This window comes from Canis lupus, chromosome 1 (assembly GCF_003254725.2).
Source record: "Canis lupus dingo isolate Sandy chromosome 1, ASM325472v2, whole genome shotgun sequence".
In the NCBI taxonomy this organism is placed as follows: Eukaryota; Metazoa; Chordata; class Mammalia; order Carnivora; family Canidae; genus Canis; species Canis lupus.
In genome coordinates this window covers 117,429,157-117,456,792 of record NC_064243.1, presented here as the reverse complement: position 1 = coordinate 117,456,792, position 27,636 = coordinate 117,429,157, and the positions used below count along the sequence as shown (strand labels likewise).

Below are 27,636 nucleotides of genomic sequence, written 5' to 3'. Positions count from 1 at the left end.
GAAAGATTGGAACCGTCCTGTGCTGCTGGTGGCGGCGGTGTAAAAGGTGCAGCTTTGGATGTGGAAAACAGTTTGGAAGTCACTCAAGATTAAAACCCACCCTATGACCTAGCAATCCCATTCCTAGATATAGGTTCTAACGCACTGAAAACAGCTATCTGTACACCAATGTTCACGGCATTATTTACAACAACTAAAAGGTGGAAACAAGCGTCTAACAATAGATAAACGGATACACAAAACGTGGCATATACATACAATGAAATGCTCTGCAGCCAGAAAATGGAAGGAAATTTTCTTTTTTTTTTTTTTTTTTTTTATGATTGGCACACAGTGAGAGAGAGAGAGGCAGAGACACAGGCAGAGGGAGAAGCAGGCTCCATGCACCGGGAGCCCGACGTGGGATTCGATCCCGGGTCTCCAGGATCGCGCCCTGGGCCAAAGGCAGGCGTCAAACCGCTGCGCCACCCAGGGATCCCCGGAAATTTTCATTGTGACATATCCTACCACGTGCATGGGCCTCAAAAACACTGTGCTTTGTGAATAAGCCAGACATAACAAATGTATGATTCCACTCGTATGAGGTACTCAGAATTGACAATTTGATAAAGAAAGTAGAAAAGAGGTTACCAGGGGCTCGGGGCAGGTAAAATTGAGGAGTTTTTGTTAAATTGATGCAGAGTTTATACTGGGGACGAGGAGGTAACGCTGTGAATGTAATGAACTGTTCATTTAAAAATGGCTAATATAAGTATTATGGTGTATATTTCATTATTTTTATTTTTTTAAAAGATTTTATTTATTTATTCATGACAGATACAGAGAGAGAGGCAGAGACACAGGCAGAGGGAGAAGCAGGCGCCACGCAGGGAGCCCGACGCGGGACTCGATCCCGGGTCTCCAGGCTGCAGGCGGCGCTAAATCGCTGGGCCCCCGGGGCTGCCCACGGTGTATACTTTACGATGCATGCACAAAACAGTTAAAATGTGAGGGAGGGACGTGAAAGGGTTGAGAGTTTTATAAGAAATGACCTTTCGGTAACATCAGCTGCACCTTTTCCGTCCCCCCGCCCCGGCTTGCCGTCTCCCTCCGGGTCTCTCCCAGAAAGCGCCTAGGGTTTCCCAGGAGGCGCTTCCCCCAGCCGCCTTCGGGGGGCAGAAGAGGCGCGCTGAACGCCCCGCTCTTGGGGTGCCTCGACGCGCCCCACCCTGGGGCGCAGGTGGCCCAGTCCCCGGCAATCCTTAAGCGGAAACCTATCCCTGGTTCCGCGCCTCCGCTCGGCCCCTTTAAGAGCCGGAGTGTCCGGGGCCGGGGATGCCCCGGGCTGCACCGCGACTCTGCAACCGGGGGGGGGGGGGGGGGGGGCGCAAAACTTCCGAAAGAGAATTCCAACTTTTCCCGGGCCCGGTTCCCCTCGAGCGTCCCTAAGAGGGCAGAGCTTCCAATCCAGAAGTTTCTAAGTGGAAGGCACAAGGGGCGCCCCGCGCCTCCGCGGCCGCTGCAAGGGAGCCGGTCCTGCCCCGCGCTCGCCGAGCCGCGCCCCTCCCCGCGGGGTGTACCTAGGCGGGACCATCGTCAGCCGGGAGGGGGGTGTGGGCAGAGCGGGAACAGGTGCAGCCAGAGACCCGCCCCCGTCAACAGGTGAATCACCCGGGTGGAGCCTCGGGCCTCGCGAGCTCCGCTCCGCTCGGCTCCGCCCGGGCAGGACAGGGCGGGCCAGCAGCCCCAGTGTGCAGGCGCCCTCCCGGCGGGCTGGTCACTTGGTTCCGACCCTCGGGGGCCGGGGCGCACCTGGGTCAGCCCACTTCCGGGGAGGGAGGCGGAGGAGCCCCTCCCCGCCGCCCACCCCCGGGCCCAGCCCTGCGCGCTCGCCCCGTGTACCTGGGCCGATCCATTCCCCCGAGTGCGCGGGGGTGGAGAGGCTCGGGGAGCCACCGGGGGTCGGGCAAGTTTCTCCCCGAAAGCTGGAGCCGTGCTCCTCGTCCACGTTATTTCCGCCCTTTAACGTCCTGGGACAGGGGCAGAGTGGGCTTCTAGGGGGCCACGGAGCGGAGGCGGGAAGGGGAGGAGACTGCACCCCTCCCCGCCTTGGTGCGCGCCGCGCCCCCGACCCTCTCGGTACCAAGTAGGGGACGCGCGGGCCGGGCGCGCCCAGACGGCCGCGATGGCGCCAGTGGCCCGCGGGCTCCCCGGGGGGGTGGGCCCCCGGCCGGCCTCTCGGGGCTGGGGCGCGGTCGTCTTCGGGTGCCTCTTTCTCAGCACCTTGTGCGCAGGTAGGGAGAGCGGGGCGGCGGGAGGGCACAGCGGAGGGCGATGGATGGAGTCCCCACCGCCGAGCGGGCAGGAGGGCTGGGGGAGGGGGCGAGCCGAGGCCGGGATCTGCTGATCCCGAGGGTCTCGGGAAATCTTTGGGTGCCGGAGTGAGAGGAGTTGCTCCTTGGGGTCGGGGAGCGCTCCCCCGCCCTTGTTCGGAGACAGCAGGAAGTGAAACTCCCCGGACCGCGAGCCCTGGAGCGGCGAGGAGAATGGGACTCTTTGTGGTGTAGGGACGGAGGACCCCCCACCCCACCCGCGAGCACTGGGAAGGGCCAGGATGGGGACTTGGGCGCACCTTAAGGTTTCTAAGCCTTGGGGTAACGGGGAGCGGACGCAGGAGGGCTGGATCCGACGCTTCCTGGAGAGAGAGTTCAAGAAACAGTGCCCAGGCCTGGAGCGGGTGTAGGACTGGGGACTCCAGTCCTAACCAGTGTCCCGAAGTGTCCTCTTAAGGGTCTGGTGGGATGGACGTGTGGATTCGGTGTGAAATCCCCTTCTGCTGGCAAGCTTTCAGCTGGATGGGGCGTTTGTTTGGGTGCGGGTGCGGGTGTGGAGGGGACTTATCTTTCCCCAAGCACTTTTGTTGTGTTTATTTGAATTGGCTTTGGGTAAGGCGAGGTGGGAGGCTGATGGAGACACCATGGGGGCTTTACCTACTCCATGGCAAAATAGTTGAATAGAAAAACTCCACAATCTCCCCCTTCCTCCCCAAACCCCTGCATAACTTGGAACCTTTAGCGGTGGTTTTCTGCAGGAGGGCCTTGAGTGCGGCTTTGTGGTGGTCATGTGCGCTTTCCTGTACAGGCCACAGTGGTGGCCTTTTCCATGAGGGAATGGCTAAGGGAAGAGGGAGCTGGGGTGGTTCAGAGGCCACGCTCTGGAAAGAGGGATGAACAGGATGTTCCAAGAAATCTGGCTGTGCAACTTTGTATTTGCCACGTTAGCCCCATGGGTCTATAAAATGGGCATGATTATCGGAACCTACCGGTCCCAGGGATTAAGAAACAATGTGTGCTAGGCGCTCTGTAAAACCATTATACTTTTAAATGTCAAACTGGTGACAAGTGGTGTTGCACATTCCTGCTGAATGAAGTACCTCCCTGAGCTCACAGAGGCCCTGCTAACATTCCTCTCGCCCTCAGCCCCTGCCAGTGCCATCCAGGTGACTGTATCAGATCCCTACCACGTGGTGATCCTATTCCAGCCGGTGACCCTGCCCTGCACTTACCAATTGACCACAACCCCTACGGCACCCATCGTGATCTGGAAGTACAAGTCTTTCTGCCGCGACCGTATCGCCGATGCCTTCTCCCCAGCCAGTGCTGACAACCAACTGAATGCCCAGCTGGCAGCCGGTAACCCCGGCTACAACCCGTATGTGGAGTGCCAGGACAGCATGCGCACGGTCCGGGTCGTGGCCACCAAGCAGGGCAATGCTGTGACCCTGGGAGACTACTACCAGGGCCGGAGGATCACCATCACAGGAAGTATGTCGGGCGGGGCAGGGGATGGGGCTGGGCTTGCTTGGGTGGTGGTGGTGGTGATGGTGGTGGTGACTCCCTTGTGTCCAACCTGGCTTCCCACTTCAAAGCTCTTGAGCACCAGTGTCTGAAACGATTGATGAAGGGAGGAATCCCTCCTTCCATCCACCCATTTGTCCAGCCATCTAGACTGTTTAACAACAAAGATTCATCGAGCACCTAACATATACAGGCACCGTTTGAAGCTGGGAATACAGCAGTAAACACATTCATCAAAACCCTTCCCTCCGGGAGCTTGCATTCCGGTGAGGGAGACAAATGAGATAATACAACATATCCTATCAAGTGCTTGGGACATGCAAGGGTAAAGAAGAGAAGCAGGGGGTTCTATAATAATACTAGTTCCAGCAACAGTAAGTAACTTGTATATAAATAACAACTTCTAGAGGCCTCCCAAGTGCCAGGCTCTAATCCAGGTTTATGTGGATGAACTCATTTAGACCACACAGTGATTGTGTGATCTGTTGTCATTTTATGCAGGTCTGGAGAGGTAAAGCGACTTGCGCAGGGTTACAAAGCTGGTAACAGGGCTGGGATTCTAAGGGGCTAAGTGAGCCACTTTGGGTCTCCTCTCCAAGCTTGTGACCCCTGTACTTGCCCCAGAGTGGTCAGCAAAGGGCTCACCAAGGAGGTAACCTGAGTGAACTGACAGGATGAGAGCTTTTAACAGATAAAGCCTATAACTTGCCAGGCACCTTGCACACTTTGTCCCATACAGTCCTCACAACCACATTTTATACTCACAGCATCCGGGGCACCGAGAGGTCAAGTGGCTGTCTAGGCACAGAGCTAGGAAGGAGCTGGAGCTGGAATTGGAACCCAGGCACCCCTCAGAAGTCTTGCACTTAACCGTAATGCTGCCAGCTAATAGGAAGTGCCTGTTGGGACTAAGTAAGAGGGAGGTGGGGAGTCGTTCACTCATTCTTTTGGTAGTTATCGAGCGTCTCCTAAGTGTCGGTGCTGCTGTTGTGCTGGGGATGTAAGTGGTGATCGGGACAGCCGTGGTCCCTGCCCTCAAGGAGATGACATTCTAGTGGGGTGACACAGGCAGTAAACAGGCAGATAAAGAGCAAGAGGAAAGGAAACCAAATAGGACCATGTGCTAAATGGAATGGCTCGGGTGCCCACCGTTAAGATCTTTTGCGAATGTGGTTTTAGAAGGACCAGTCCCTAAAGCACCTCGAGGAAGGTGACGGGCTGCAGTGGGCAAGGGATGAAAACACTCAACTCACTTAATGGATTTACCCTCTTACCGTCTTACACAAGGATTAGAGTCTTCATTCTGGGCTTGGGGACAGAGGGGTTGAAGGGAGGGGTCTTTGCTAGTCTGTGGATGAGAGGCAGGTGTCCAGGGACCCAGCTCTTCAGTCGTGTTTGGGGGAGGGGGGACTGGATCTGCTTGCTTTGAATTTTCCTGAGCAGCTCAACCTGAGGCATCCTGCTGTTCCAGCGGTGGGAGAGCTTCTTGGGGGTTCAACCTGTATGGGCCCCTCCCCATTACCCAGCACCCTCTCTGGCCTGGACCGGGCACGATGGCCCAGCAGCCCAGTCAGGATAACCCCAAAACCGAGAGTGTCCTTGAAGGCCAGCTGGAATTGTGCCTCCTCTGCTGAGAGTGACCTTCAGGCTCTCCTGGGGTAGACTGTCTGTGTTCCATAGGCCTCATGGGTTTGGGTGTTTCAAGCTGCCTTGACGTGCTCGGGTGTTTGATACAGGCCATAATTTGTAAATACCCATTGTGTGCGCGTCCTCTCAGGAAACCCGGGAGCCGTAGGAGCTTCCTCCACTCCAGCTTTGAGGATGGAGAAAAGTGGACCTCCTTTTGGTGCTCCTGGGGGCACCAGCTGTCCGGGTTTTAACCGAAAGTTGTCCCAGATAAACTAACGCTGCGCACCCTCAGTGTCCATCAGCCCAGGGTGGCTCCTACTACCCCTGCATTCCTCCCCACTTTGGGTGACCTGGAGCCCCAGGATAGGAGCCTTGTTTCTACCTCATCAGGCTGCTTGGGGCTCCCTTCCCACCCATTAGTGCTAAAAAGAGCCCATGGGACCCCTGAGATGAGGGCTGCCTCTGCTCTCTACAGATAAGGAACCCAGGAATTTGGAGAAGGCCCCACTTCTGTTCTCAACTGAAGACCCAGCATCTCCTGGCACCTAAAACAATGAAGCCAATGCCCAGCCCAAGTGATGTCAGGACCAGACATAGACCGGGAACAGGGTGCGCCTTGCAGGAAGGGGGTGGGCCCAGGCCTTAGAATTGATCAAAAGAAGCTGGAAGGCCATATTTTTTGTGGGCTTTGAAAACATTATGCGGGCCAAACAAAACACACTGAGGCTGGGATCCGGCCCAATGGAGCCCAGATTTCAACTCCCGGCCTATGAACTTTGGCAGTAGCACGGGATTCCCATCCACCTCCTCAGCATTGGGTAGGGAACCTGCCCCTGAGCTCTGATTTTGGAGAGATGTGGTTACAGTCTGATTTAAGGACATAGGTGGAAAAATTGAAAACTGATGGGCCGACAGGGTGTTATGGTGAATCAGGAAGATTTAGGAGCACGTAGTAGAGCGTTTTGTGAGGTTTCAGTGAGCAAATACGTGGAAAGGGACCCAGTGCAGACAGAGCTCAATAATTGGTGGCTAGACATGTGACCGTGGCGTGTCCTCCACCCCTTCGCGACTACTCGGTAGGTCACCTTACCTGAAGGGCTTCCCTGTCACCTTTTAAATTTGCACAACTCCCACCTCCACTCTGGCACTTTCTGTCTGCTTTTCCTGATCAGTTTTCTCCATACAGCTTATCACCATCTGATGTGACCTATTTACATTTGTTTGTTTGTCTTTCTTTCCCAGTTAGGATCTAAGCTCGTAAGCACAGGGATTCATATCTCCTGTCTGTGGCAGTGGTTCTCAAATGTGTTGGTTGTCGGACCTCTATGCTTTTTCTTTTTCACTCTTAAATTCTTCAAAGAACTTTGTTTTTATATCTAGCACACTGAGGGAAGTTTGAAAAATATTTAACATGACAATAACCAAACTCATTATAGGTTAATATACATAACATGCTTTTTATGAAGAAATAACTGTATTTTCCAAAACAAAGCAAAAAACGGTAATGAAGAGTATGGTGTTGCTTTAGCTTTATATTTTTGCACGCCTCCTTCAAGTCTGCCTGAATAGTAGAAGAGGCGGGTTTCTCAAAGCTGCTTCTACATTCAGTTTATTGTGACAGCACAACCCTGGAGCCTCTGAAAAACTTCACCGCATACTCCTGAGCGATTAGGTGAAAAAGGCACATAACATCTTAGTTAGTATTATTATGATAATAACCTTGACCTCAAGGATGCCCTGAAAAGATTCTGGGGGGACCTCAAGGTCCACAGATCCGATTTTGAGAACTGCTGTTCTCTAGGATAGCGGGGCCTCAGATACTGCCGGGAACATAGGGTGCATTTGGTAATTATGTATTGAATATTGAATGAGTGTATCAAGTGCCTGTTTGAGTTTAGCCATGTGTCCGGAATGCTGGAATGGACAATAAGAGCTAAGGAAGGGGGGCATGAAGAGGGAAGGGGTTCATTTCCAGGTCCTGGCCAAGGCCCCGTGTCAAGCATTGGGGGCCCAGCAGTGGCCAGGACACGCCGGATTATGCTTGCATGGAGCCTGCATTCTCCTGGGTGTGGGGTCATGGAGGGTCAGCCCCTAAGGTGGCTGATAACAGTTGAGCAGTCAGGCCAGGCCGGGGATACGCTTGCAGGATGGAACGAGCCCTGTGAGCATCTGGGAAGCCAGTGCCGGCCAGAGGGAGTAGCACGAGCCCTGGAAGTACAGGCCCAAGACATCAATAGGAGGGTTTTTCTTTCTCTCTCTCTCTCTCTCTCTCTCTTTTTTTTTCTTTTTCAGAGAGGGTGGGTGTGGGAGAGGGGCAGAGGGAGAGAGAATCCCAAGCAGACTCCCCGATGAGCATGGAGCCCGAGGCAGGGAGACAGGGCTCCCTCCATCTCATGACCCTGAGATCACAACTGGAGCTGAAATCAGGAGTCAGACGCTTGACTGATGAAGCCACCCAGGCACCTCGGGAGGGTTTTTCTATAGACGTGAGGTCTTTTGAAGAAGGAAGAAGGCTCCAGTTCTTTTATTCCCTCAGCAACGGACTGGGGTGCACACGGTTACTATCCCCCGAGTCAGCCTGGAGAAGGGCAGGGGGTGCGTGGGGCGAGGAGGTGGGCAGGTCGGCAGGAGCCAGGGAGCAAGAGCGGCTGGGGAGCTCTGGGGGTGCTCCTCTCTGCCCATTCACATCTGCGGTCCTCCACCCACCTGACCCACGTGAGTGAATGACTGAAGGGCTTTAACTAATTAGGGCCTGAGGAGTAGAGAGCAAACCGGATGTGCTGAAAGACTTTCATTACTGCCATAATTGACAGGCTCCTTGCCAGCCTGAGCGTCCCAAGCGCCAGGCCTGACCTGGAATGTGGGGCCCACGACTCCAGAACTGGGGGCGGCCCTCATCTCTCTGTCACAGCCACTCTGTCTCACGCCTGGGCGGCACCTGATCTTTGGAATCTGGCCTACTTATCTCTGCCTCGCCCCGCCCCCCAGGCCCCTGGCCCCTTGCCCCTGGGTCGGCACCAGGTTCTGGGGTGGTTCGAGTCCGGGGAGTTACCCTAGCCGTGAGAAGAGGTAAGAGGATGGCCATAACTGCAGCCCAGGCTCTGGACTCGGACCATCCAGCTCCACCACTGATGACTCGGACGGGGCAGATTAGGTAACCTTGCCAGACCTCGTTTCTCATCTATAGAACAGGAAAGGTAACAGGACCCACCTCACAGACTTGTTGAAATACCCTGTGCTCACTAAGTGTTTACAGCAGAGCCTAAAACGTAGCACACCCTTGGTACAAATTCTGTAACGTTCCCCGGGCCGTCGGCAGCCCCGCTCTCGTGCCCCGTTCCTTCCTGCTGTGCTCGTGGGGAGGCTCTGATCCTCTCCCGAGGTGTCCTCACCCCTCTCCTGTTGCAGATGCTGACCTGACCTTTGACCAGACCGGTTGGGGGGACAGTGGCGTGTATTACTGCTCCGTGGTCTCGGCCCAGGACCTCCAGGGGAACAACGAGGCCTATGCAGAGCTCATCGTCCTGGGTGAGTGGGTTGGGCCCTGAGGGCCTGGGAAGGGGTTGGGAACCGGGACCAGGGCCCCCTTCTTCAGCCACTTCTGTGTGTCTGCCCTCTGCCCTTCCGCTCGCTCTCTGGACTCTGTCGCCTGCTTTGCTCTCCGCTCATGGCACCGCCAGTCACGGGGGCTTCTCTGTGCCCTGCACCCCAGGCAAGGACCCCCTCCCCCCCACATTTCAGATAAGCCAGAGCCAAATTGAGAGTGGAGAGAATTGGGGACCCTACCTCTTCCCGGTCTCTTTTTTTAAAAATCCCCCCATTTTTAGAGTTAATTGGCAGTGAGTGAGGAGGGCAGATGGTGTGTCTAACTGGGGGGGTGGGGGTTGGACCCACCTGCCACATCCCCAGGGCCACCCAAAGCTCAGGATGAGGCCGCCTCCACATGCTTAAGGGCAGGGTGGGGTACCCACCAGCAGCCCCCCGCTGGCCCTGATGCCCCCCTGCCTCGAGGGGATGCCACCATTAGCCGGATGCTCTGTTGCAGCCAACACCTATGGCCTTGGGAGGCGTGTGCTGTGTGTGCGGTGCTGCGGGGCTGTACGTTGCCATCATCGCACGCATGATGCAAGGAAACGCATGTGTGAATGAGCACACATGACGGGGGCATGCTCCAGGGCGCTCGGATCACAGACCTCACGTTGGGTGACCGCGCACGCAGCAGTGACCCGGAGAACTCTGTGTGTCCGTTGCTAGAACACACAGTCTAGCATTTCTCAAAACGTAGCGTCAGGACCTGCTTAACACTTTAAAGAACCCTTAAGGATCTCAAAAGAGTTTCCGTCTGAGTTTTTGTGGGTGACGTCTACGGTTGCCTGACGCTAGTTACAAACTGAAAGCAGGAAACTGTTAAAGCGCGAGGCCCGTGAGTGCACAGGCCATTATCGTCCGAGCGATGAGGTCATCACACCACGAAGTCTCTGGAACACCTGAGGGAGAAGGCGCGTGAGAAAGGCAGGAACGGCTTGGTGTTCTCTGCAAGCAGTCTTGGCCTGACGGACGGGACCCCACTTTGGGTCTGCATGCTAGAACCTTCTCGTGAGGGCAGGTGGCAGCGAGTGCGCGAGCCCTGTTGATGCAGAACGGGGTGTGTGGGTGCCCCGGCGGTAGGACCCTCGTGGGGCACAGAGCAGCCAGTGGCCCTCGAGGAGGCACCGGCTGGGCCGCAGATGGGGTCTGTACAGGGGACAGAATGCGTGAAATGGGCTGGGACGCAGGTTCCTACTATGATTTTTATGGGCCGGTGGCACTTCCGCCCTCATGGGCATATGGTTTATGATTGTGTTGCTGTAAAGACAATTACTACATATTCAGTATTACTCTTTTTTCCTTCCGATTTTAAAATAAAATTAAAACATTTTCATGGGCTCTAGGGCATCGTGCCTACCCCACCTGATGGAACAGGACTGTCCCTGTCACAGGAGATGGAGCCCTTTGGGGTGATAGGACCCATGTATGTGGAAAAGATGGGTGCCCACTCTGAGGTTGAACCTTCAAAACCCGTGGGGTATGTTCTGGAACCCTCTGGGGCAACAGAATTTCCCATGGGATGAGAGAGTGGGTAAATTATGTGGAAGCCTTCTGGAAAATAGCATCCATGGGGGTGGGTGGGCAGGAACCATGTGCTAGGACCCTCCTTGGCCACCAGCCCCTCTGCTTCAGGACACACCTTCACCCAGATGAGCCTGAACTTGGCTTCGGGGTAGGGGCGGGCTGGGCTGGCCCTTGCCAGCATAATCTGTCTCTCTTTTGTCCCTCCAGGCAGGACCTCGGGGGTGGCCGAGCTCTTACCTGGTTTTCAGGCGGGGCCCATGGAAGGTACGGGGTGGAGTCCCCCCCCAAACCCCCAGTTTACTGCTCCTAAGTATTCTCCACCACCTAAACATTGCTCCCTGTGGACCCCCACTAACCTTACCTGACTCCAGCTCTGTGGCACCTAGTGACCTGGCCCTGGGATTTGGCGGCGGGGGGCTGGGCTGGCTGCAGAGGGGCCTGGGGTGTAGGCAGGGGGCTCCTGTTGACTGGTGCCTGCAGTGCTCTTCTAGAGAGTGGGATCTGGGCAGCTGGCTCTCTGACCCTCCTCTGAAGCTACATCCTGTTCTCGCTCCAGCCAGGTCACCTCTCGTTTTCGGCTTTGCCAGATGAGCCCAGTGTAGGTTCCCTAAATTCAGGACTGGCCTGGGTCGGAGGGGGTGGGCGTCCCTCGGCTGCTGTGCCCCCCGCATCGGGCTGGAGAATCCAGCAGGCATCGCAGCTTCCCCAGTAGGCATCACCCCCTTCTCGGCCCCGACTCTGCATTGCCCCACTGTGCCTGTGTGCCTGTGTCCCTCTTCCCCTCTTCCCTCCCAGCCTCCTGCTCATGGCCTGTTCTCTCTGTGCAGACTGGCTATTTGTGGTCGTGGTCTGCCTGGCTGTCTTCCTCGTCTTCCTCCTCCTGGGCATCTGCTGGTGTCAATGCTGCCCTCACACCTGCTGCTGCTATGTCAGGTGCCCCTGCTGCCCGGAGAAGTGCTGCTGCCCCGAGGCCCGTAAGTGCCCCTCATATGCCCACCCCCACAGGCCTCCCCCCTGGGTTCAGGGGGTGGAGGGAGCCATCTGCAGTGCCATTGGTCCGGAGGGTGTGGGGTGAGCAATTTGGGAGAAGGTGGGCCAAGGAGCATCTGCTGTTTTAGATGATCATTTACATACTTCAACTTTTCATTTATTTTAAATTTTCACTTATTTTCAGTTGTTTGTTTTGAAAGCATAATTTATCCACATGGGAAAAAAATTCAGATAGTCCAAAACATCATTCACTGGAAAATACAGCTTTTCTTTTTTCCTTGTTCAACGATTTTATTAATTTGAGAGAGAGAGAGAGAGAGAGAGAGGAAGCACCAGTAGGGGGCGGGATGGGCAGAGGGAAAGGGGAAGCAGGCTCCCTGCTGAGCAGGAACCCTCCCCCGCCGCCCCCCCCACACCCAACAGCATGGGGGGCACCATCCCAGGACCCCGGGATCATGACTTGAGCCAAAGGCAGATGCTTAACCGACTGAGCCACCCAGGTCCCCCAGTAAAGCTCCCTTTAAAAATAAAATTTTAAATGAAAAAGGTAAGAAACCAAACAGGATTTACAACACTGATATAATGTACACAATTACAAAAACCCCATGCACACAGGCACTCTGGGTGTTACACAGATTCTATGCTTAAGGACATCTCTAGCACGTCACAGTAGGTCTCTTGGGCACTGGGGACAGACGTGGGACCAGAGATGAAGGGGGAGGGAGCAAACCCAATAGGGAAGTGGGAAGAGAGGAAGCAAGTGAGTCTCCCTCTTGCCACACCGCCCCATTTCTCCTCTGGGGGATGGCAACTCTCAGTGAGGTCGTAGTTGCTCAGGCAGGTGGAGGTGTGAGGCCTGGCTGGCTGGGTTACCTGCTTGGAAGCCTGATGAGTGGCCTCCCCACTGTCTGGCACCTGGCACGGGGCTCAGCCTACATGAAATGTTGCTCACCCGCTAGCTGCCAGATGTGTTGCTGTCAGCACGGGTGGTGACCAAGGGCCAGGAAGCAAATCTCAGGCCTGCCACAGCCACTGGGTGACCTCAGATGCCACTCACTCGCTCCCTGAGACAGTCTCCTTTGCAAGGTTCCCATGAGGCGTTGTGAGCATCCAGGGAAGACTGTGTGGGCGCCCTGCACGGGGCTGCCGCTCGGTCCACACTGGCTAATTTTATGACTGTGAACTCAGCACTGGGTAACCTGGTTCCTCAAAGTTGCTGCTCTCTGGAGGCTCTGCTGGCCGTCCTGTTTCTCTTGTCATTTTTAGCTGAGGGCTTCCTGCTCAGGCGGTGGCTGTTAGTCCCCATCACAGGTGAGGAGGGACACCCCCAGCTCTGGGGGCCGCAACCAAGTTTGCAGTTACCCCACTCATGAAGGCCAGGGCCAGGATGGCAAATGTCTGTCCCAAGGCCACGTTCCTTCATCCTGAGACCCTGAAACTTCCAACAGGGAAGCCATTAACTCACTGCGGAGACCCAGTTCCTTTTGCCAGGGCCACAACCCTGCCGAGCCTGCCAGGAACAGCAACTCCCGCGGCTGGTTATGAAGTGCCAGGTCCCCTGAGCTACTGAGGGGCTTCTCCTGGGGCTGCTGAGCGCTGAGCCTTCTGCTTCCAAACTGAATCTGAGGAGGGGGCTTCCTGAGTCCCCCAGTGCCCTGTCAGCTTCCCAGGGACTCTGACACCAGAGCAGCCGCCTGAACCCTGCCTCTTGCCTGGGGAGGAAGGCAGCAAGGAGGATTTGCCCTTGAGCTATCCGGCCTAGAGCCACGCCAGGGTGGGAGCGGGTGTGGCCCTCGGGCTGGAAACACTAGAGGTACTTTGCTTCTTGGCCGAGGCAAGTGAACTCTGAGGCTCCCACGCTTCTGCCTCAGAATGATTCCCATTGCGTCTGGGCCTGGAGAACCCAGCAGCCATAAGGGAGTGGGCTTGGGATTCCCCACAGATGATGCATTTTCTGGAATGGTGGCTTACCTGCCAAAGGGAACACTTGAATCCGGCTAGTGGGTCTAACACATGGGCTTTATCTAAAGGGGCATCTTTGCCCCCCCAACTGCTCTGTAAGAACCCAGGCCTGGGGTGGCCCCATCTCCTGATAAGGTGGCTACAGAGCTGGGGTTGAATGTAAAACCTCATCCGATGTTGGCAAACCATCATACAGTCAAACATATTAGCTAGCCAGATTGGAGCTGTGGCTGCCAGCGTGCACCCCCTGCCCCAAAACCTGTGTGAGGAAGCACAGGAGGTGTGGGTTCAATGAAGCTGATGTCCTGAATCTCGCGAACTCTGTGGAAACCAGTCTAAGCATCTGGGGAAGCCCCACACCTGGGGGTTGGAAAGAAGGTCCGGGCACGGGTCCCTCCAGACCCTCTAACACAGCAGAGGGCAGCTTGGCTCCCTGCCTTCTCATAACGTGTGTCCTCTCACGTGTGTCCTCTCCAGTGTATGCAGCTGGCAAAGCTGCCACTTCAGGCGTCCCAAGCATATACGCCCCCAGCACCTACGCTCACCTCTCCCCTGCCAAGACCCCACCCCCGCCAGCCATGATTCCCATGGGGCCTCTCTACAACGGGTACCCTGGAGACTTCGACAGGAATAGCTCAGGTGAGGCCTGGTGGAACCAGGAGTGGCTGGGGCAGGGGTAGGCTGGGCATTTGGGTACTAAGGGGTCTGGGGCTGAAGGAAGGGGACTGGGGGCTGGGTACGGAGAGCTTTGTTTCGGGGCACAGCCACTCACGGTTCGGTCAATCTCCCTCAGTTGGCGGCCACAGCTCCCAGGTACCCCTGCTTCGTGACACAGACAGCAGCGTGACCTCTGGTGAGAACCAGTTGTTAACAAGGTTGGACGAGTCTTTACGGGAGGGGGCTGGGTCAGCAGCTGTTCTCCTACACTGATCACCTCCAACTCCTGTCCTTAGAAGTCCGCAGTGGCTACAGGATTCAGGCCAGCCAGCAGGATGACTCCATGCGGGTCCTATACTACATGGAGAAAGAGCTGGCCAACTTTGATCCCTCCCGACCTGGCGCCCCCAATGGCCGTGTAGAGCGGGGTGAGTGTGAGCCTTGCAGTTGGAGGGGTTCCTGAGTGGGGAGGGAGGAGCACGTCTCCCTGACACCTGCCCCAGGTACACTTGCTGCAAATCCTGGACATAGAACCTCCTTCCCTACCACAGCCACAGTGAGAGGTGTACAGCACCCTGCACGTCAGCACTTTAAAAATGAGAAGTCTAGGGCCCCCTTGAAAGCATATGACCAAGTGGGTGACAGTGCTGGGCCTTGGCGTTCCTGACCTCACAGTCAGTGACACCCCCCTTCCCTACAGCTATGAGTGAAGTCACCTCCCTCCATGAGGACGACTGGAGATCCCGGCCGTCCCGAGGTCCTGCCCTTACCCCAATCCGGGATGAGGAATGGGATCGCCACTCCCCCCGGAGTCCCAGACGGTGGGAGCAAGAGCCCCCCACAGAGCGGCCAGGGAGTGGCTGGGGGGCCGCGAGGCCCCGGGCCCGATCTGTGGATGCGCTGGATGACCTCACCCGGCCGAGCTCTGCTGAATCAGGGAGGAGGTCTCCCCCAAGTCGGAGGAGGAGAGGTCAAGCCTACGGTCGTCCCAGAAGCCGAAGCCGAGATGACCTCTACGATCAAGATGGCCCAAGGGAGTTTCCACACCCCCGGGATCCCCACTACGATGACTTCAGGCCTAGAGACCGCCCTCATGCTGACCCTAGGTCCCGCAACCACCGCTCCCGGGACTCTCGGGAGGATGGCTCCAGGTCTGGGGACCCCCAGTATGATGGGCGGCTACTGGAAGAGGCTTTGAGGAAAAAGGGGCCAGCGGAGAGGAGGAGAGCTTACAGGGAGGAAGAGGAGGAGGAGGCCTACTACCCCCCAGCGCCCCCCCCTTACTCGGAGACGGACTCCCAGGCCTCACGGGAGCGGAGGCTTAAGAAGGTGAGTGCCCCCTCCTTCCCAGCCCTAGAAGACCCTTCCTGGACCCCGACCAGTCGGCCCCAGCTCACACCCCTCTTCTTCCTCCCTCGCAGAACTTGGCCCTGAGTCGGGAGAGTTTAATCGTCTGATCTCACGTTTTGTATGTACCTTTTGTACTTTTTTTTTTTCCTTTTTTTTTAATTTGAGGAACTATTGATGATCTTGCCCTCCTAAGTCTAATAAAACTTATGATCACAAGGCCTGTGTCTAGCGGGACGTGTTTCTTCTGCCGCGCGAGGTGGGGAGCCCGGGCGGCTGCTGCGTGTGCGGGTGCGTGTGCGTGTGCGCGCCCGCGAGTGTGCAGGAGCCCGCGGACGCGTGTGCAGCCTAACCCCCGGACCGACTCCCGCCGCGGCCGCGGGCCGCCCGGGCTCTGCCTTCCTCCCCGGGCCGGGAGTACGTGCCCCGCGCCGACTCCGCCCCGCCCTGCGTGCGCGCCCCGGCCCCGGCCCCGCCCGGACGTGCGCATGCGCCCCGGCCTCCGCCTTCGCGCACCTCCGACCGGCCGCCGGGAGCGCGCGTGCGCGCTCCTCTCCCCTTCAACCCCGTTCACCTCCCCCCGAGTCCGACCTACTTTACTGTGTCCAGACCCCGCAGCCCGCCTCGGCCCCGGCGGCCGCAGCCCCTCCTCCGGGTCCCCCGGCGTTCCATCCGGGCCCGCGTTCCCCTCGGGCGGCCCGGCGGCGCGTGCAGGGCGGCCGCGGAGGCGCCGGCGGCGACCCCGCGCCCCGCCGAGACCCGGGCCCGCGCGCGCCCGCCCGCCATCCGAGACACAGCGCGCGCGCTCCCCGGGGGCTGCCCTCCCCCCGCGCGCGTCGGCCCCGGGCTCGCGCCGCCGCCGCCGCCGCCGCCGCCGCCGCCGCCGCGCGCGCGCAGCTCAAGTAAAGGAGGAAAAAAAAGGAGGAAAAAATAGAAAGCCGCGGCGGCTGCAGCAGCGATCCGCCGCCGGACTGGGCCAGGCCGGGCGGCGGACGCGCGAGCCGGCGAGCCGGGGGACAGGCGGCAGCCATCCGGGGCGGGCCGGGTTCAAAAAAAAGTCGCGGCAGCGGCGGCCGCTGCTCAGGGAAGGAGGCCCGAGGGCCGCGTGCAGCGGGCGGGGGGCGGCCGCGCTGCGTCCCGGAGCCGGGAGCCGCCGGGAGCCGGCGGGCGGGCGGGCGGAGGCGGCGGCGGCGGCTGCAGGAGCAGCGGCGGCGGCGGCGGCGGCGGCATCTCCTCCTCACATGACCCCACTGTTTGTCCCCGTGATCAGCGCGAGCGGCTCCCGTGTCTCCTCCGTCCCCTCCTGCCGCGCGGCGTGAGCGCCGGGCTCGGGGCCCCCCCGGCCGCCCGCCCCCTCCCCTCCCTCCCCTCCCCTCCCCTCCCCCCCCCGGGCCCCGCGCCCCCCCCGCCCCCACCCCCCCCATGGACATGCTGGACCCGGGTCTGGATCCCGCTGCCTCGGCCACCGCTGCTGCCGCCGCCAGGTAAGAGCGCCGGCCGGCCCGTGCCCCCGCGCGCCCCGGCCCCGGCCCGGCCCCGGCCCCTCGCCCGCCGGCCGGGCCGCCATGATCCCGAGCGGCCGCCGGGCCCGGCTCAAAATGGAGGCTGCGAGGGAGGGGGGCCCGCGCCGGCACCCTCGGGCCCGGTCCCCGCGGGCCGCGACGCCGCACCGGGCCGGGCGGGACGGGGCCGTGCACCGGGCCACGGGCGGGGGCGGGCCTGACCCCCGGCTTCCCCCGTCCTGCCCGCAGCCACGACAAGGGACCCGAGGCGGAGGAGGGCGTCGAGCTGCAGGAAGGTGAGCGCTCGCGGGGCCCACCGGGGCCGCGGCCGGGTCGGGGGGTCCGGGGGCGCCCGGGCCGCGTGACCACTGACCCCCCCCCCTCCCCCGGCCGCAGGCGGGGACGGGCCTGGGGCGGAGGAGCAGACGGCGGTGGCCATCGCCAGCGTCCAGCAGGCGGCGTTTGGCGACCACAACATCCAGTACCAGTTCCGCACAGAGAATAATGGAGGACAGGTGAGGCTGCGCGCCCCGAGCCGCGGCCGGGGAGGCCCGGGTGGGGGCGGCGGCGGCGGCGGCGGCGGCGGGCGGCGGGGAGGGGCGCGACCCGGCCGCGGCCCGGGCCCGGACCGAGCCGGAGCCGGAGCCGGAGCCGGAGCCGAGCCGCTGCTCTGCCGCCCCCTGCAGGTGACGTACCGCGTCGTCCAGGTGACTGACGGTCAGCTGGATGGCCAAGGCGACACGGCCGGCGCCGTCAGCGTCGTGTCCACGGCCGCCTTCGCGGGGGGGCAGCAGGCTGTGACCCAGGTGGGTGTGGATGGGGCCGCCCAGCGCCCCGGCCCCACTGCCGCCTCTGTGCCCCCAGGGCCCGCAGCGCCCTTCCCGCTGGTAGGTGCCCACCGCCCCCGGGGGGGTGGCCAGGGGACACGATGCTGTTCTTGGGAATCCCCAGGGGGTGGGGCAAGTGAGACACCGCTGCTGCCTTTGGGCCGTCAGGCGGTGTGGGTCAAATCCCAGCTCTGCAAGGTGAAACTTGGGTCGGGAGCATTGGAAGACCTTTTTTCTCTTCTCCTTCTGTAAAATGGGAGTGAAGGGAACAGGAAAGTCTCTTAGAGATAAAAGCGGATCGAGGTATCAAGCGATTGCAGGGCATCCGCTGAGCCCCCGGGCTAGGAGACAGGACGGAGTGGCACACGTAGCCGTTGTTTCCCGTCCTCCAGAGGATGCGGTGAACCATGAGCCGCGGCAACAAGGGGACCAGTCGGCCAACAAAGACGGCTAAGGGTGGCCTCTGTGTCCTCCTACTCCCCAGGCCGTAATCCAAAATCCCTTCAGCAATGGCGGCAGCCCGGCAGCTGAGGCTGTCAGTGGGGAGGCACGGTTTGCCTATTTCCCAGCATCCAGTGTGGGAGATACCACAGCTGTGTCCGTACAGACCACAGACCAGAGCTTGCAGGCCGGAGGTAAAGGGAGGAAGGGGCCAGGGCGGAAGGCAGGGGAGGCAGCAGGCCTAGCAGGGAGGGAAGCCCCCCAACTGGTTCTGGCTGCCCCCCCTAGTTTTCACACTAACTCCTGCTTTTGCTGCAGGCCAGTTCTATGTCATGATGACGCCACAAGACGTGCTTCAGACAGGAACACAGAGGACAATTGCACCCCGGACGCACCCCTACTCCCCGTACGTGCGGGACACCTGGGCCCAGAAATGGGGGACCCTGGGAGGGTCTGGTGTGAGGGGGCCAAAGGAAGGGGAGGTGTTCTGGGATGGGAGCCAGACAGTTGAGCACAGAGCAAACAGCGTATTTTTTGGCCTTCTCTGCTTCTTGAATTAAGTAAGTAATTAGCGTTCTTCTCTTTTTGCGTAAGAGTTTATCTCACAGAGGTAACTTTAAGTCTGACGTCTTAATAGATGTTTAGACAAATGGGACCTGAGATAACGTATGCCCATTTCTTTCCTCTTCTAGGAAAATTGACGGAACCAGAACACCACGGGATGAAAGAAGGAGGGCCCAGCACAATGAAGGTAAGGTCAGGATGGAGTTCCTGGGCTCCACGGGCACATCCGGGTGCAGTGCTTGGTGTCCCGGATCACTGGCACACCACAAGTGCATAAGAGGTGTTTGTTGGATGCTGGAGAAGGAGAAATAGGTAGAAGTGGGTTGTCAGGAACGTAGGCAGGAGGTGCGATCCGGAAGGCGTTTTGTCACGCTGGCTAGTGATCTTGAATTCACGGTCAACATCTGAAATGGCAAATTTCACGTTCACATACAGAGTTTCTGCTTATCTTGACAAATCAGTCTGATTTGGTTTCCCTAGAACTTTCCCACTGGCAGCTGTTTAGCTTGAGTCCCTCATTCCTCCATTCCCCTGCCACCTGACTTCCAGAAGCAGCTCTGGTGTGCCAGGGAACACATCTGAGATTGAAGCTCCCGGAAACTATGCCTCTGGCTGGCTGAGGCCAGAGCATCATGCTCTTCCGGGAAGCACCATATCCTACCCTCAGGTCCTTTTGGCCCTCGGTGCTGTCTCTCAGTCCTCCAACCCTCCCCTGCCCCCAGTCGGTAGCCACTGCAGTGGAAGAGGTAGCGTGCGAGTCCAGGGGAACATTTACACCCAGACAGTCGTGTCTCAGCAGATGTTTCCTCAAGGTGGTTCTAGGCTGGGCAGCATGCACCCAGGCCAGGTCTTGACCCTGGTCTGCAGTGTGAAGGAGGCTGAAAGGAGTTGAGGCTGGTGTCTTCCCAGGAGAGCTGACCTTCGTTCGGGAGTGCCTTTCAGGCAGAGGGGAGCACAGGCTGGAGGAAGTGCAGAGTGGGAAAGGTTGCTTCGGGGAGTGCTGGTTTGGTCATAGCAGAGGTTCCATGCGGAGTGCTTGGGGACAGGGGACCAGGGAGGACTCAGGAAGGCATTGAATGTCAGGGTGACGCCCCAAGAGCCTGAACGCGTTCGGTTGGCTGTGGGTCTTTGTGGCTATGATCTGAGCAGCTCACTGAGCTTGGCGTTCATGTATCTGTACCCCACGTCTGCCTGGGTTTTAGGCCCTTGGGTACCGCAGATGATAGAACAGATGACGTCTTGGCTCTCGCAGTGCTCGCAGTGGTGGGAGAGACAGATTACACTAAGCTCCAGGGGTGTGAGGTAACATGGGCCCCAAGAAGGAAGATAAAGCTGCGAGGGAAGGTGGAGAGTGATGGCGGCGTGGGCTCCGTAGGCCTCTCTGAGAGGTGACATGGGAGCAGAGGCCTGAACGGGCCAACCAGGTCCCTGGAGAAGAGTCGCAGGCAGAGGGATGGGCAAGTGCAGCCAGGCCAGAGCCGGAACAGACTCGATGTGTTTGAAAAAGAGCAGGATTCACAGAAGGAAAGAGGAAGTTGGTGGAGTTTCGGGAGGGCTGGCCGGGTCACGTGGGGCCTTGTAAGACCAGCATTCCTACTCCGGGGTTTTGGTCTAACTGGAGGGGAAGCCAGCAGAGGGGTTGTGTACAGAGGCTGGATGGTAAGGGTGATGGGACACCAGAGGCCGGGAGCGTGGGAGGTGACTGCGGATGCTGGCCTGAGACAGGGCACGGCAGGATGTAGGGGAGCGCGTCGGGGAGAAGATTCCAAGGCCAGAGAAGCGGGGTTTCATGATGGCGTCAGGTTGGTTTGGAGGGAAGGGGGAGAGCCTGAGCATGGTTGGTGTGTCTGGGGGTGTCCCGGCTGCTTCTCAGTCCCTGCGCCTGCCCAGTGCTGCGTAAGGTGGTGTTAGCATGACTACTAACTGGGGCTCGTGGCGAGTTCAGCCCGTCCAGACGCACGAGGCCCCCAGTGGTGCTAAGGCCACCGCAGACACTTGGGGGGTCCCATCCAGCCACCGTCCACCCTCCGCCTTTCACTAGCTAAGTCTCTGCCAGGTCTTGAATGTTTCTCATCCTCCAGAAGACAGCGATCTTTCTCCGCACCTGTCCTTACATTCCAGCTGCACCCACCCTCTCTCCTAACCTGTGCCCTCCCACCCACCCTCTGCCCATCTCCCTGTACCTTGGCAGTCTGGCTCATTTCTCTACCAAAAGAGGTCTGTCTGAGGTCACCCGTGACGACCTCATTGCCAAATCCACTGGCTCCCTTTCCTGTCTTTGCTCCAACCATCTGACCCTGCTTGTTCCCCTTTCGGGAATGTTCCTTTATGCTTTACTCGCTCTGCTCTTCCTGCCCGGCCTGCTCCTCAAAGCAGAGTTCCCCAGTAGCTCCGGGAAGCTTGTCAAGAATCACGAGCTCCAGGGCTGTCCTCTCTAGGTTCTGAACGAGTAGATCAGAGGGGGGCCCAGGAGCCTGTATTTCAACAAGGTGCCCTGGTGATTCTTCCCATTGGAGAGGCTGGGAAACTGCTTTGATTGTTGGCATCCCTTAAGGTCTGTCCTGCCTTCCATTGGCCTCAGGAGAGTTGAATCCTTAGGCCCAGGGATGGGCAACACCCCCAAAGCCTATCCCCAACTGTAGGTACCCATCATTGCTCCAGAAAGGAGTATGTGATTCGGACAAGGTGAGAACCGCTCCTTGGAGTCCTCCCAGGGCTCCCCCGCACCCCAGACCCTGGCTGTGTGCAAAACTGTTCTATTCCATTCTTCTCTCTTGAACTCCAGACCCATAGCTTGAACTGCCCATTAAAAATCTTCATTTTTAGACATCCTTAGACATTTCATACTCAATTGTCCAAAACAAGCACAGCCCCCCCCCCCCCCCCCGCTGCTCCCCAAGCCTCCCAAAGGCTCCCATGCAACATTTCTTTTTCCAGAGTGGTAAAAGACACCCCTGTTAGAATTACCCAAGCTAGAACCGAAAGCCAGGGCCACCCTGCTCTGTCCCTTCTCCTTCCCTCACATCCTCGAACCCCAAGATTTTGTGCTGCAGTGGGCCTCAAATCAGCTTCTCTTTCTCCTTTTCCCTCTTTCCCACCGCTTCTTGGGACTGTAGGAGCCCATCCTCAGGCCCCACGGGGAACTGGAGCCCTTGTTGTGCCAGCCCATTGCAGCCGGGTCAGAGTTTGGGCCCACTGTGGCCGGGAGCCTCTCAGGAGCCAAAAATCCACATCTTTAGGTGAAATCTGATTTTTAAATGCAGGATGGATTTGCTTTTTCTATTTCATTAGTTTCTACTCTTAATGTTGCTAATTCATTCCATCTACTTTGGGTTTAATTCGCTTTTTTTTTTTCCTCCTAGCCTTTCAAGATGATTTAAACCTTTCTCTTTTTCCTAACACAAGCCTCTCTAGTTGCAAATTTCACTCCAGTGCTGCTTCAGCTGCATCCTATTTGGGATATATTGGTTTTCATTGTCATTTACTTTAAAATACTTTCCAATTTTCCTCCTGATTTTTTGTTTGACTCATGGGTTATTTAGATGTATCTTGCTTAATTTCCAAACATTTGTGGGTTTTTTGGATATTTTATTGTTACTGATTTTTAATTTAGTTCTGTTCAGAACTATCAGAAGCGTACTCTTACTGTATAATTTCGGTTCTTTGAAATTTGTTGAGATGTATTTTATGGCCCTGAATCTGGTCCGTGTTGTGAAAGTTCCCACATGCACTTGAAGAGGCTGCGAATCTCTGCTGTGGCGTGGAGGGTTCCCTCAGCATCAGCTGGGTCAAGGTGCTTGACACTGTTCCGGTTTTCTATCCTGATTTTTTTGTCTACTTGTTTATCAGTTACTGAGAGGAACGTTAACATCTCCAAGTATGCTTGGGAGTTTGTCTACTTCTCCCATCTGTCTTGGCCAGATTTTGCTTCTGAATTGTTTTCAATGTTGTATGGCCTAACTGAAGCACTTCTGTGGAGTAGACGTGGCCTGGGTCTCAACTGGTCGTCCTCCATTCCATTTCCAACGTGCCAGGATGGTCTTTCCGAGCCACGGGCCGGACCACCTCCCCATCTGCTTGATGAAAGGGCCCAGACCCATTAGCAGGGCATTCAAGGCCTTCCCAACCTGGCCTTTGCCACCACCTGCCTCCGCCCCCTCCAGAGTATTTCCATGGCCCCATTTCTGCATTTCCTACACCTGTCTGCCTGACGCCCCTCAGAAACCAGCCCACATGTTCCGTCTCCCATCTTCCTCTGAAGGCTCACCACACCCCAGCCCCTGCAGAAGTCCTTGCCCTTCCCTGGCATTCCCCAGGCACTTGGTACAATCTTCCATCCTAATACATCTGCGGCGTCAGTATCCACCGTTCCCGCACGCCTCAAGGATGCTGTGAGCACCAGCCAGGCAGAGACCTGAGTCCACCATAGACTGTATGCATGGTTAAGGCAGGCAGCAGGGGCTTATTTTATTTTATTTTATTTTATTTTATTTGTTATTTTATTTTATTTTTTATTTGTTATTTTATTTTATTTTATTTTATTTATTTTATTTTAATATTAGAGAGTGCACATGTACACAAGAGAACAGGGGGAGGGGCAGAGGGAGAGAATCTCAAGCCGACTGAGCACAGAGCCCGACCCGGAGTTCAATCCCACGACAGATCACAACCCCAGCAGGAACCGAGAAAGGAGAGTCCTTTCTCTCCTTTCGAGCATGCCTGCTCGACCTACTGAGCTCCCCTGAGCACACTGGGCAGGAAAGCAAACAACAACTACAAAAGTCATGCCCGGCCCCTGGCCCCGCCCTCTGGTCCGAAGGGAGGGATGGCAGGAGACCCCGCACAGCACAGTGGTGCCCTGGCTTGAGAATGCCAGACGATGTGCAGGGATGTGCAGGCAGCCGAGAAGCCCTCTGCTGACGCCTGGGGAATAGAGCACACTGCTGGGGACCCGGTGGGCGGTGCCGCTGGCCTGGGCCAGATTCTTGGCTCTTCGGTGATTTTTAGCCACAGAATTGGCAGGTTGTAGGACACGGCCATCCTCGGTGGGGAGGTTCAGCTCCCCCCAGCAGTAATGGGGCACTTGGAGGTGGGGAAGGACTGGGTGGCATTGAGCAGATGAAGCCAAGTGCCAAGAGCCCGCAATGGGATTTGCCTCTTAGGGGCCAGGCATGTTGTTTGTGAGAGCAGCAGGGTCAAGGGGCAGGTGCCAGCCTCAGAGGCCATGAGGAGTAAGGGGTGTGATTCTGGCCCACCCTCCTTTCTCACTCTCACCCAGACCCCCTTCTGGGACCCCCATCGGCACCACCCAGCCTGGAGAAAATACTCCTTTGCCCTGCTTTCCAAATCCCACCTATAGGCTTAGTCTCACCACAAACACTACCTACAGTTGTCCATGAGCTGTCCTGGCAGGAGGGGTGAGGGCATGTGACAGTTGGGGCAAGTGACTGGGCTTTCTTGTGTGTCCACACCAGTGCCTAGTACTGTGCTTGGGAGGTAAGGAAGGTTCTGGCACAGCTTTGCTCCCGTAAGCGCTGAGCCATGGTCTTGGGCTCCAATGCAGGCAGCCCCGAAGCTGCTGTCATAAGGCCATTACGTGAGCTGGATGAGAAGCCCTAGAGAGAAGGCACATGCCCTGTCTGAACGGGGTTGCTGCCACTCAAGCCAGCTGACACTTTGGGTGAGATTGCTGAGTGTAATGGGACAAAATCACATATCTGGACTTTTCTAAGCAGAGTCTTCCATGAGTTCGCTCGCCCTGGCCTTCAGGGTAGGGTTTGCGTTGCCCTTGGGTGGTGCATGCCTGATGGGGCCAGGCCCCTGGGAGCCACAGTGCCGGCCTGGGCAGCTGGGGTCTTGCTGCTTGGGCTCCAGAGGAAGATTTTAACCAGGGGGTGAGACATGGTCAGACACGATTTTAAAGGTGAAGAACCAAAATTGTGGAGCCCAAAGCTCGAGAGGCCCGAGGACCGTGGAAAATCAGGCAGCAGCTGTGGAGGACCAGACAGGGGCACTGGGGTCCCGTGGGAAGGGGCTCTGACCCATTCTTGCCTCCCAGGAACATGAGCCACAGCTCTGCTTTGCAGAAGGCACCAATGATTATGTGAAGTTTTCAAACTTAAATCTTGGCTCAGATTTTTAAAAATATGCCTGGTGGGTAAACAAAATGCACCCGCTGCCTCCAGCATCGATTGTGCCTGAAGGTGTGTGTGTGGCCCCTGAGGCCGCACCGGGTTCCTCTTGAGAGGCAGTGTGAGGGGGTGCCGGGTCTGCCCTCACCCAGACCTGCCTGGGGCAGGGGGCGGGGGGAGGGAGCCCTTCCTCCTGCCTCACTGTCCCCGCCCGGGCGCAGGGAGCATGGCCTGAGCCCCTGCCCTTGTTACCCTTGCAGTGGAGCGGAGGCGGAGGGACAAGATCAACAACTGGATCGTCCAACTTTCAAAAATCATTCCAGATTGTAACGCAGACAACAGCAAGACGGGAGCGGTGAGTGCCCCCGGCCCTTTGGGAAAGGGGGGGTTCCTGGGCGCAGGCGCTGTCCCCTGGGGGCTGAGCCCTCCAGCGGTGCCCACCAGCAGTGCTCTTGCCCCTCCACCCCCCAGAGTAAAGGAGGGATCCTGTCAAAGGCCTGCGACTACATCCGGGAGCTGCGCCAGACCAACCAGCGCATGCAGGAGACCTTCAAGGAGGCCGAGCGGCTGCAGATGGACAACGAGCTCCTGCGGCAACAGGTGAGGAGCCGGGCAGGGCGCGGGCGGAGCAGCCGGCTGGGTGCGGGGAGCCAGCCCGCTCCTCGTCCACTGTCCTGTGCCCTGTCGTGTCCTGTGTGCCAGATCGAGGAGCTGAAGAACGAGAACGCCGTGCTCCGCGCCCAGCTGCAGCAGCACAACCTGGAGATGGTGGGCGAGAGTGCGAGGCAGTGACGCCCAGCCCGCGGCGCGAGGGGGCTTCTCCGGCCCCTGCTGCCCCTTCCCCAGCCCTTAGCACAGAGAGGGACAGACGCCCCTCCCCCAGCTGCGTTTTTTTATAGTAGATTTTTAACAAAACGGGGAGAAATAATGCATTTCTGTGGATAAGCTCCCACCGCTCTCCTCAACTTGAGAAGCGATCTCCTCCCTCCCCTGTCTGTCTCCCTTCTCTCGGCCCCCACTAAAGCCCCAGCACTTCTAGTGGTCTCGCCTGGAGGCAAGAGGGAGGAGGACACAGGCCCTGCCCTATCCCGCTGCCTCCTTGGTCTCTAGAGGTACTGAGACAGGGTGCTTTCGGGAAGGAGGGGAGCCTTTAGGGGGGCCACCCTGGGGCCTGGACCTGAGCAGGGAGGCCATGTCCCACCCCACCTCTTGTTTCTGGATCCCTGCTCCCCTTTGAGTGTGTGTGTGTGTTTTAATTTTCTTTATGGAAAAGTGGACGAAAAAATAGAGAGAGAGAGGTATTTAACTGCAATAAACTGGCCCCATGTGGCCCCGCCTTGTCTGTTTGTGTATCTGTCCATCTCGGGTATGGGGAGGGGGTCCGGGGTCTCTGCGGTGCTCCACGAGGGTGGTTAGTGCCTCGGCCGCTGTTTGTGTGGCTGTGTGCGGGTCCCTGCCATCGTCTCCCACCTGGTCCCCAGGCTGTTGGGCGGATGGGCGGAGAAATTAAGGAATGGATATCCTCTTTGAGGCTCCAGGTGCGCATATGTGGTGTGAGGGCGTGGGAAGCTAGGGTCAAGGACATGGCACATGTGTTTGGAGGAGAGGCTGGGGTCTCTCCTGTCATCTGTTACTAAAAACAGAACTGGCTCCTGACCCTGCCCTTAAGGGGTTGAAGCCCTCCCCTCTGTACCAGCCAATGGTGGGGCCTGGCCTTGAGCCCCCCACCCCCAGGAAGGGCAGATGGCCAGGAAGCCAGGCTTGGCCCGTCAGCCTGTCGCCTCATACTGTGGCTCTGGCGCCTGTACTGTGACCCCTGCCCTGGCTGATGACGAAACCTGGCCTGAGCGGAGATGCAGTGATGCGGGGTAGTGCTGGGGGACACTGCTGCTTCTCCCCATGGGTGAGTGTGGGCCCTTTGCTGCCTTCTGCTGCAGCCCGCGGCCCCATGCAACTCCCTGGACCTAGTCCGGCCAGCCTAGTCACCTGGCTGAGCCCTCCACCCGGTCCTAACCCAGATCCTCCCAATTGGTCTTCCCCCTGACAACCCCATCTCCCTTTCTTCCTCCATCTGAGGCCGTCTTAGAGCCAAGGTGTGTGCAGCAGGAAGAGCCTCACGTGAGGTGAACGGGAGGCAGAGGGCAGGGAGCAGCCTTCACTCCCTGGACCCCACACCCCCCAGTTTTGTGGGTTTTGAGTGGGCCTTGGCAGCAGTTCAGGGCTGGGAAGAGTGTTCATTCCTTGGCAGCATTGTGCACAGGCTCTCATGCCAGAGCTGACCCAGGTGGTCCCAGAGTGAGTCAGGGAGGCAACATGCCCAAAGGCCTATGTGGAATCAAGGTTCGTGGTTCCCTGGCACATGTGCACCCAAAGACGGTTCAGAGTGGGTAGGAGTGAGGTTGCCACGGTCAGGCAACCTGGTTCATCTCCATCCAGTGACCTGCTGGAGAACCGGCTCTCCAAAAGAAAGGCCCAGGTTTGTAGTGTCAGCCGGTGTCTGTGCTTTAAATACACCATCGCTGGATGCAAGGTGCCAGGGTGATGTCTCACAACCCGCTGCTGGGACGGGGGCGCGTGATCACGGAGCCGTGGGACCCAGGCCTGGCACAGTCCCCTGTGGCCGCCTGTGCTTGTGGGG

The 27,636-nt window shown here is 58.0% G+C and overlaps 2 protein-coding genes across 4 annotated transcripts; both read left to right on the top strand.

Moving 5' to 3' along the window:
- The first annotated feature begins 2,099 nt into the window (after window positions 1–2,099).
- LSR (lipolysis stimulated lipoprotein receptor) lies at window positions 2,100–15,752 on the top strand. Of its 3 annotated transcripts, XM_035704596.2 has the most exons (10): window positions 2,100–2,273; window positions 3,459–3,803; window positions 8,874–8,993; window positions 10,785–10,841; window positions 11,405–11,551; window positions 14,007–14,168; window positions 14,323–14,382; window positions 14,483–14,614; window positions 14,887–15,515; window positions 15,608–15,752. In XM_035704596.2, the coding sequence occupies exons 1-10, from the start codon at window positions 2,165–2,167 to the stop codon at window positions 15,641–15,643; spliced, it is 1,797 nt and encodes a 598-aa protein (XP_035560489.1). In that variant the 5' UTR covers window positions 2,100–2,164; the 3' UTR covers window positions 15,644–15,752. The 3 variants fall into 3 exon arrangements, with proteins under 3 accessions (XP_035560489.1, XP_048951349.1, XP_025277477.1); XM_025421692.3 differs by lacking the exon at window positions 10,785–10,841 and having other exon boundaries at window positions 2,114–2,273; XM_049095392.1 differs by lacking the exons at window positions 10,785–10,841; window positions 11,405–11,551 and having other exon boundaries at window positions 2,108–2,273.
- Window positions 15,753–16,920: 1,168 nt separating this feature from the next.
- On the top strand, window positions 16,921–26,340 carry USF2 (upstream transcription factor 2, c-fos interacting). Its single transcript, XM_025421741.3, has 10 exons — window positions 16,921–17,017; window positions 17,285–17,331; window positions 17,432–17,550; window positions 17,722–17,922; window positions 18,347–18,497; window positions 18,622–18,709; window positions 18,996–19,054; window positions 25,259–25,353; window positions 25,470–25,598; window positions 25,701–26,340. The coding sequence occupies exons 1-10, from the start codon at window positions 16,956–16,958 to the stop codon at window positions 25,788–25,790; spliced, it is 1,041 nt and encodes a 346-aa protein (XP_025277526.1). The 5' UTR covers window positions 16,921–16,955; the 3' UTR covers window positions 25,791–26,340.
- The last annotated feature ends 1,296 nt before the right edge of the window (window positions 26,341–27,636 follow it).